Source organism: Magnolia sinica, chromosome 4 (assembly GCF_029962835.1).
Source record: "Magnolia sinica isolate HGM2019 chromosome 4, MsV1, whole genome shotgun sequence".
Taxonomy (NCBI): domain Eukaryota; kingdom Viridiplantae; phylum Streptophyta; class Magnoliopsida; order Magnoliales; family Magnoliaceae; genus Magnolia; species Magnolia sinica.
Genome location: NC_080576.1, coordinates 90,231,172 through 90,241,111, shown reverse-complemented (window position 1 = coordinate 90,241,111; position 9,940 = coordinate 90,231,172). Strand labels below are relative to the sequence as shown.

The 9,940-nt window shown below is 37.6% G+C and overlaps 1 protein-coding gene across 6 annotated transcripts in view; it reads left to right on the top strand.

The window, feature by feature from the left end:
- The first annotated feature begins 1,362 nt into the window (after positions 1-1,362).
- LOC131243365 (uncharacterized) overlaps positions 1,363-9,940 on the top strand; it is a 60,070-nt gene continuing 51,492 nt past the window's right edge. For 3 of the 6 annotated variants that reach the window (XR_009170035.1, XR_009170034.1, XM_058242682.1), the window contains exon 1: positions 1,364-1,621. Coding sequence is in view for 3 of the 6 variants with exons in the window: in XM_058242682.1 (XP_058098665.1) it covers positions 1,410-1,621 (212 nt within the window). In the remaining 3 variants the exon portion in view is untranslated. Of the gene's footprint in view, positions 1,622-9,940 lie in introns of all 6 variants that reach the window. The other 3 variants (XM_058242684.1, XR_009170033.1, XM_058242681.1) reach the window with 3 other exon arrangements.

Below are 9,940 nucleotides of genomic sequence, written 5' to 3'. Positions count from 1 at the left end.
CCGAGAACTTGGTAAAATTGACCGAGAACTCGTTAAAATTGATCGAGAACTAACCGACAAATTTCACTACGAAAAAATGCATTCATTCTTCATTCTTACATCCCATAACCATTATGTCAATGAAACACGAGTTCAAGAAAAAGAAGAAGAAGAGTGTGAAGAAGTGAAACACGATTTCAAAATACAACCCTGAGAAACATTGTAAAAAATTATTTTGGATAAAACCAGAAAGATTTCAAGTTGATCCATGTGACAGGTTTAATGTAATGAACAAAACTCGGAGAAAGATTACATAAATAAAATGATAATAATTGAAGATTCAGCTAGAGCTTCCAGGAAGAAAAACCAAGAAAAGATGGGTTTTTGGGTAGGACTTTAAAAAAAAAAAAAAAGGATTATAATAAAAAATAATAATTGTATTTTAATCTTTAAAAAGTCAATTATACCGCACGGTGTTAAAAATGAAAAGTAAAGTACTGAAGGTTTAGAGATGGTGATCACTTAAAAGTGAAATTAAAATTTAAAATTAAAAAAATAATAAATAAATAAAAACATTTCTCGATATATTTTGCATAAGATTTCGGGTTCAAATTCAGAGGGATCCGACGAACTAATGCGATGGCTGGGATTGGATGTTTCGACCCAGATCTGGATGGCGATCTTAACTTTGGAATATACCCATAGTTGTTATACGGGTACCAAGAAAGGAAGATGGATCGTGTCCTGCCCGCCTGGCTCCTCCTAGGAAGGAGTTCTGTGGGCCCACCGTGATGTATGGGTATATCCAGGTGGTCGATCCATTGTTTTTCAGATGGGCATGAGACCAAAAAACAAGACGGATCGAAGGCTCAAGTGGACCACTCAGTGGGGATCGAACGCTCACCATTAAAAACGTCATGGGCCCACAAAAGTTCTGATCAAACTCATATATGTATATACGCTTCATCCAGTTCTACGTGACCTTATGGATAGATTCGTATGGCAAATAAACATCACGGTGGGCCCCAGGAATGTTTCAACAGTGGGTTTCATTATCACCGCTACTTCCTATGGTGGTCTATTTAACCCTTGGATCTACTCATTATTGGGCCTACATCCTAAAATGATCTTGAAAAATGGATGAATGGCATGGATGAAACCCATACATAATGGTGGGCCCCACGGATCTCCTGCTTGGACCGGTTTCCGTTCAGGTGGCGGTTGAACGCAATCCGCTTCGACGCGTTTGCAGCTCTGATTAATAGCGTTAGCAATTCGCGCGACCGCGAGTCAGGCCACGTCACCATGTACGGATCCGCCACGTCGCTACGCTAGAGATTCGCCACGTCAGCTCAGCACAGGATAGAACAGACGACCATAAATGAAGGGAAAACATTAGAAGATGTATAGGAAGAAGAGCTGATTCGACGATGTTGCCTTCTTCTTCTCTTCATCTTAACCGTTCGATCTTCGCATGCTTGAATAATGGGGGGCGCAAAGGGCTCGATCATAGCCTGCGAAAAGGGCACAAAAACTGTAGGGTATTGATAATGGGAGGAACGGGAAGAGTTGGAGGATCGACAGCCAGGACGCTATCCAAGCTCTGCCCTGATCTCCGAATCCTCATTGGTGGTAGAAACAGGTGATTTCTCAAAACCATAGCTAGGGTTTCAACTTCCGGCTCGATATGAGTTTGATTTCTCTCCGTTGTAATTGTACTAGTTTTTATCTGAAATTAATTTGCTCGAGTCTTCGAATGTTGAATGCTGCTTGTTTAAAAAGAATGGAAAATTACCTAAAGTGTTGTAGACGATTTGGTGGGACCGGAATCGTCTACAACACCTATTTTACTCAGCTAAGCTCTGTGGGGCCTGCCTGTTTTATATGTAAATCTAATCCGTCCATTAGGTGAGAACAGTTATTTGAACCGTACACGGTAAAAAACATCCAGATTTTAAATATATTAAAAAAAAATAAAAAATTCTGATTGGCTGCACAAAATCTTAAGAATGTAAAACTACTCCTAAAACCTCTTTAAGTTCACACTGTGTTTTTCACTTCATTCTGGTGAGTTATAGCTGATTAATTGGTTCAATGAAAGATATACCCCATAGTGTCCTTCACACATAAACCTATGGTTGGCATCCCATCCCCTTTCTTCCCTGGGTTGTGGCCCACCTGCATTGTGGATCCCTGTGATTTTTTTGCCCAGGTCCTAGAATTGGTGATAGAACCTGATAGACGGAGTGGATTTTACGTGTATAATGTGGTTTTACTCACAAGCATGGGTGTTTTACACTATGCCTAAAGCATGCGTGGTTAGGTGTGTACATGAACTGAGCTAGCTTGGTTAGCTCGCTTGACTCGACACGAAAAAGCTTAATTCGACTCGGTTCGAAGCTGAATTCGAGCCAAGTCAAGCTGATTTTTTTAGCTCAAAAATGAATTCGAGCCGAGTTCAAGCTGGCCCCAACTCGACTCAACTCGGATCGAACCAGTTCGGGGACTCGGTTACTTTAATATTGATGTTGCTCACCAAGTGTTTGATGAAATGACTCAAAGAAGTGTGGCCGGTGGCAAGGAAGGTATGTATATAACACCAACACCCTCTTTTTCTTGATTTTTATGTTGCTTAAAAGGTGTTTGATAAAATACCTGTAAAACCATTGCTGCTATCTCAAATACAGTGAGATTTTGAAGGTGCAGTCCAGTTGTTTGTGAAAATGCCTCAATGATGAACTCGGCTCGATCTTGGCTCGAACTCAGCCCAAGCTGCTGACCAAACCGAGCCGAGCTGGCCAGTCAGGCTCGAGGATGGAGCCGAGCCGAGTTCGAGCTGAAGTCAACTAGTGAAAACATTTACAAGGTTGGACCAACCTAATGGATGTGTGGGATCTCGCACCTATGCCCATGATGGCACCTGCGTGACATGTACATGAGCTTTATTGTGCACGCGTGTGCACGTATGGAAGCTCATATTGACAAACGGGAATTCTACAAGTTGTTTGTCTCTTCATTAAAGGATTATTTTATACTTGGCTATGAATGACACTTGATACACTACTATAGAAAAATGGCACACATGGCATACAATTACTCAATCTAAACCAGCTAAAATGTGCAATCAATAGTCATTAAGGCACAATCCAAAAATAAAATTTTGAAAATAGTCCTAACTTCAGATTCATAAAAACTTGTTGGTTGAAATAGGACCATTAGTTGGTTTTAACTCTCTATTTTTAACAGTCCAATAAAAACCCACCAATCTTATAGATGGATAACCAAATAAGGATAAATTTTGGTTCCTGTTATGTCTAAATTGGTATCTAATCAATTAGACAGTTGAAATTGAACAAATTAGACTGCATGTGTGTTTTTCTTGTCATGTTCTGCCATGGTATCAAAATTTTCTCTAGAGAAAGAGGCTCCTCTATGGTTAACACGCTCACACACAAAAAAAAAAAAAAAAGGTAAAAATGAACTACCTCTGTTGTGAGTTTGCAACAATGTTAGTGGTTTAACTCGCTTGAGTCCTATTTCAAAAGAATGCCATGTAAACCATTACGACTCACTCGAGTTTTGCCACTCAGACAAGTCACCGAGCCAATCCCAAACTCGGGAAAACTCACCCTAGTCTTGTCCTATTTGAACTCTCACTAGGTCTACACCAAATTTGACTTGGTAGGGGTTCAAAATCGAGTTGACTAGGGCTAGTATCAAGTTAATTTGGTGAGTCGACCAACCTTGATGTAAACCGTTATGACTCATATGAGTTTTGCCACTTGGACGAGTCACCAAGCCAATCCCAAACTCGGAAAACTTGGCAAGTCTTTTTCCTATTTTAACCCCTATCGAGTCTACACCAAATTTGACTCGGTAGGGGTTCAAAACCGAGTTGACTCAAGGGATTCAGCCAACTTTGGTGTAGGGCAGCCTAATCCAACCCTAAATGAATGCGTAATTTAAAAGGAGCAGATTTATGCAAGCATTAACAATAAAAATTCAGCATTATACATTATAAAACAAGAAGAAACTAAGAAAAATTTAGCAACAATCACGGCTATCCATGACAATCACATTGTATTGAACCTTAAAATCTGAATTTAGTCGGATCCGACGAAAGATAGGACTTTCGTCTCACAATGGGTCTGTCCGACGATCCAAGTGAATTTTCCAATCTAGGAAATAGTAATTTTCTGTATTAGAAAATCTGAAAAATTCAAAAAATAAAAAATAAAAAATGGATGGTTCTTTGATTATATTTCAAATCTAGGGAATTGGGTGATGGAATTGGAAGAAGATCAAAATATGCATATGTAAGGATCAAGATCTTCCAATATCTAATGATTTGGATTGAAAAAAATAAATAAAAAGAGATCAACCTTCTAGATTTAGTAGAAAATGAAGAAAATAGGTTTAAAGAAGAGAATACCTTGAGAAAAGAAATGATGAGAGAGAAGGAGAAGATGGGAAATCACTTCCTTGGGCCTCATGCCCTCTTCCAACCACTGGAAGTCGAAGATAGAATCATTCGGCCTTAAAAAGGTAAAAGTTTTCTTTTTCATAAACATAACATAGCATTACCTTTGAGGTTTAGGGCAGAACACCCTTATAAATTCGGAATTACATTAAATGATATTATTAAATGATCAAAATGTCCCTACTAAAAAATTTTAAAAAAAGAAATTTGCACAAAAAATTGTGCGCGCAATGTCTCAAAACTCAAACAAATAACATGTGCATAAAATAAACTCAAATACAAGATCCCCAATGGGCCCCGATGATAGCGCAATGAAGGTGGGCTGTGACGATCCAACGGTTTGATCACACCATCCTTGTAATCCAATGGTCCAAATATCTCCTCCTAGCAACTTACACACATCACAAACACATGTGTAAGGTCTTCAACCTCTAGAGACTCGACCCGTACCCGTCATTTAACCACATTGACATGGGTAACGCACGCCTCCTATATTGATATACTTTAAATGGTGTAATGTCCGCATCAAACTTGGTGTCAAACATGCCCATCTTGCTTTTAATGTCAAGCATGTGAGAAGACTAAATAACTTTAGTCAAAATGTCAACTAACTGATCCTTGGAATGAACATGAGGCATAACAACAACGTAGAAATCTTTTCACGAACAAAATGGCAATCCATCTCAATGTGCTTGGTTCTTTCATGAAAAACAGGATCAGGTGTAATATTGATCACTGCTTGATTGTAATATAATGGAATATGCATAGAAAATGTCAACTCCAAGATCATGAAGAAGGGATTAGAGCTAAATGACTTCGCGCATAGCATGACTCATGGAGCATGTTATTAAAAAATGGTTACGTAACGGTTGTTAGGTAATGATAACGGTGGGAATTGTCGTGCATATGGGGCTGTCATGGCTGTTACAAAAAAATGGCCCGTAATGACTATTACGAGGCCAATACAATTTTTTCAAAAAAAAAGAAGAAGAAGAAGAAGAAGAGGAGGAGAGAGAGAGAGAGAGAGAGAGAGAGAGAGAGAGAGTGTGTGTGTGTGTGTGTGTCTTACATTGCCATAGAGCGATATTCTACTTCTGTACGGGGGAGGGCAACAATTGTTTGTTTCTTAGTCTCCCATGAAACAAGATTGCCCGCACAAAGGTGCAATACCCAATGGGGGACCGTCTATCATTAGAAGACTAGACAACCCAACCCAATCGGCATCATAGTAAGCGCCGACATTAAGATGGCCATTATTAGTGTATAGGAGGCCCTTGCTTAGAGAAGACAATATATGGCAAAGAATCCAATGAATTACGTCAAAGTGATGTGTGCAAGTAGCTTGCATGAATTGGGTCACAACTCACAACACTAGCAACATAAATGTCAGGTCAAGTGATGGACAAGTGAATAAGCTTATCCACTAGACAACATTCTAAGCTTGGGTCCTTAAGAAGATTTGACTCCTAAAAATGAAGGTGATTGTTCACTTCTATGGGAGAATCTGCAGGATGAGAACCTGACATTCTAGTCTCACGAAGGAGGTCAATAACATATTTGTGTTACGAAATAAACATGCCCTTCTTGGATCAAGCAACTTCAATTCCAAGTACTTGAAAAATGTCGAATCTTTGATCTGAAAGGTGCTCACAACAAAACTCTTCATATATGCTATCTCATCTTCACTGTCACCTGAGATAATGATGTTGTTGATGTACATGGCCAATATCGTAGGGAAAAAACAACCCTTTTTAGAAACACGGAGTGATCAGAAGCATTACGATAAAAGCCAAACTTTCTAAATCTCTCGAACTAAGCACATGGAGGCTGAGTCCATACAATGATTTCTTCAATTTAGACATGCCCATGGATCTTGGAGGATGAAAATCTAGAGGTAAGGACATATGCCCTTCTTCCTATAAATTGCCATGAAGAAATGCATTTTTACATCCAAATGGCGAAAGGGCCAATGATGATGAGCTTCTACCGAAAGAAAAACTCAAAACAGATTTAGCTTCGCAACAGGAGGAAATGTCTCATAGTAGTCTACTCCAAATTGCTGACTAAATAGGCAAGCTTTATACCAAGCAATAGAACCATAAGAGTCATACTTTAGAGAGTATACCTACTTCCACCCTATAGCATGTTTTTCCCCATAGTGACTTAACTAGATCCCATCTCCTCAATCATAGCTGCTTTTAACACGGATCTGCCAGAGCATCTGCAACTCGAGAATGAATATAGGCAAAGAAAATAGAGTAAAGAAATGCCTTGAAATAAGGAGAAAGATGCTCATACTAAATTACTAAGGGGATTACTAGTACTCAATTAGTACCTTTTTGGAGCAATATGTGGTTGTTTTTCCTTGCAAAGAGTAATGAGAAGCTCAATGGAGAAAACTGTCTCAGAAGGAATCATCTCGGGAGCTGGTTGATGATTGTCCAGTTTTTGGTACTGAAGCGGTGGATAGGTAGTGGTCACTCATCTTTGAAGATTGGTCCATGTTCTTTTTGTGAGTATAGACCTTAAGGGGTATTTCCATAGACTCAAGAGGAAGTTGGGCATAGTCTGGACTATCAATCATGGCTGGAAGAGGTAAGAGGTGTCACCACATCAAAGAGTAATGTTACTTTCTCCTGAATGAAAGTAGGGTCCATTCTCAAACAATGTGACATCCTTTGAGAGGTACCTCTTTTTTGTAGGAGAGTAACAATTATATCCCTTTTGTATTGGCGCATATGCTAAAAAGACACATTTAATTGATTGAGGTCCTAACCGGTCACAGGCAGTCCTCAATACATGAACAAAATATACACACCCAAACACTTTAGTACAAATGCTGACCAAAGAAGAATCAAGCTTTAACATTTGAAGGGGGTAACTATTTCCAAGTGAATGTAGGTGGTTGTGAGAATTGCATCATCCCAATAGATCTTTAGAACCTTCATTCATATTAACATGGACCTAGTTACAACAACTCTATTTTGTTGAGTGGTATATAGATAAGAAGTTTGGAATTTAATGCCTTGATTAGAAAGATAACCTTTATATTATGAAACGTGCATTCCTTGGCATTTCAAATCGAAGAACTTTGATTTGTCTCTCAAACCGAGTACAGATCATTCTTATCAAATGTTTTGTTACAACAGATGGTACCTCATTTCTAACAATGTTGTCAAATCACGTATGTGATTGCATGCGATTCGCGCACATATGTGATAGCATATTTATTTATTTTAAATTTTTTTTTTTTAAAGGAAAAAATCGAAAAAAAAATGTAAAAACTTCTAAAATATTAGGGAAAACTTGCCTAAGTGATTGGATAACTTATTTTACTTATTTCATTGTAGTTTGAGTGTTTCACTAAGCTATATATTTAATTACTTATATTATATTTACATAAATTTTAACAAGACAATCAACAAGCTATATTAAGAGAGAATTGATTATTAAAAACTTTGAACATAGAAATTTTATTGATAAATGGATGACTTGAGAACTTGAAACAACTTTTAAGTTACAATTTACAACTTAATGTACAAATACAATTTATAAAAAATACGCACAACTTGCAAAATATAAAAAATAAACATACTAACATAGGCTACTAATATAATAATATAAAAATATAAAAATTAAACATACTAACATAGGCTATTAATATAATAATACACTAATACTATATACATTAATATGGTTGCCGTTATGGCATCTGATCACCACTATCATCGTCGTCATCAGAGTTGTCTCCTTCTTCGACGTATACTTCATCTTCTTTTGTTTCTTCATCATCAGTTCGCACTAGTACTTCATCCACATCTAATGGTTGGTTCTTTATCATCTTCTTCTTCTATCTCCTCAATCCCGTCCACTGTTTGACTACTACTGCTTGCCCTTCTTCTCCACCTTTGAGTGGAATAACTTTCTCCAAGTGTTGATCCAAATGCGACATCTTCGACTTAGGCCCATGTTAGGTCTTCGCCTGCAAAGACCGGATCCTCTATCTCTATGAGCCACTCACTATTTGCATCTAAATCACCTAGGTAGATAGGATCATAGAAACCGGGCTTTTCTTGCCTAGCTTGGAATTTTTATCAGAGCTTTTGGTTGTATTGAACAAAGACCAAGTCATTGAGCTTTGTTTAAGATGATTCCTTTTTTAGTATGAATCTAAATTAAGAAAGTGCATTAGCATCGTAATGGCCATTACGTTTAACTACCTAACATTTAAGGGTAAAATCAACATTAAAGAGTGAATTGCCAAACTTAGCGACTCGAACGTACTCCAATTGTGTTTGTAACCACTGGCAGAACATATGAGTCCAAGAATCTTCATGGACACCTTCTTTAGTACTAGATTCTTCTTGTTCAGATCCACTCCATAAGTAGCTCACCAGTCAGCTAACATAATAGTTTAAGTGAGTTAGACTTTATACATTGTAAGAAACTATTTGTAAGTTACTTAGACCAACTCACTAAGACGTTTATACTTGGCAATTTCATAGTCTTGTGCCCAATGACTATTTCTCTTGAAAAACTACCCGCACTCTTTGTATAGAAATTGAGTAAAGCTGAAATCTTGTCTTGTTCTTCTTTATCTGGAATCATTCTTTCTAAGATATCAAGAAAGTTGACCATATGTGTCGCTTCTATCTTTGTCCGATTGGTGGAAGCAAAGAATACGGCCGAATTAAATATGTAGGCAACTGAATACAATAGGGATGGCATTTAGCTGCCCCATCTCTTATTTATAATATCTAAAATGGGCTTGTAAATCACGCTCTTTATAAATGAAGTGATCCTTTATTTTGTTTTCAGCCCTCTCCATCGCATCATAGATGTAACCCATTGGTGGCTTCTCATCTTCGTCTACCAATCGCAATAAAGTCACTAAGAGTTCTGACAATTTTATTGCCTTTAGCACTTGTGTCCAAAAAAATTGTGAAATGATGACTTGTTAGACTAACTTCCTTTCGGCCTTTTTTGACCAAGGCTCATTATTCCAACAGATTGACACTACAATGCTTCTAAACTTGGCTTTCTTTGAATACAACATTTATAATGTTAAGAAGGCTATTACAAAATGGGTGATAGCTGGACAAAGCAAGTTATATTCAATGTATTTTCTTATTTTATGGAGAATATAGGCATATTTGTACATAAAGATCGTGATTCTTCTAGCTGTAGCAATCACTTTAATGTACAACCTACTTATATCTTCTAGAATAAGATCTATAAAATGTGTCGCACAAGGGGTCCAAAATAAACGACGCCTCTTCTCCATAAGAAAGTGGTCTGCAGTTATATATGAGGTTGTGTTGTACGTGATAACTTGAACAACATACTCCTCTCATACTTCCTTAACTATGCTATCTAATAATTTGAACAAATAATCGGTTGTGTGGAAATAGTTGATGCATTCACGGACTTTAAAAACATTGTCTTAGTTGGACAATTCATTAGAAAGTGTATCAAAGTCCG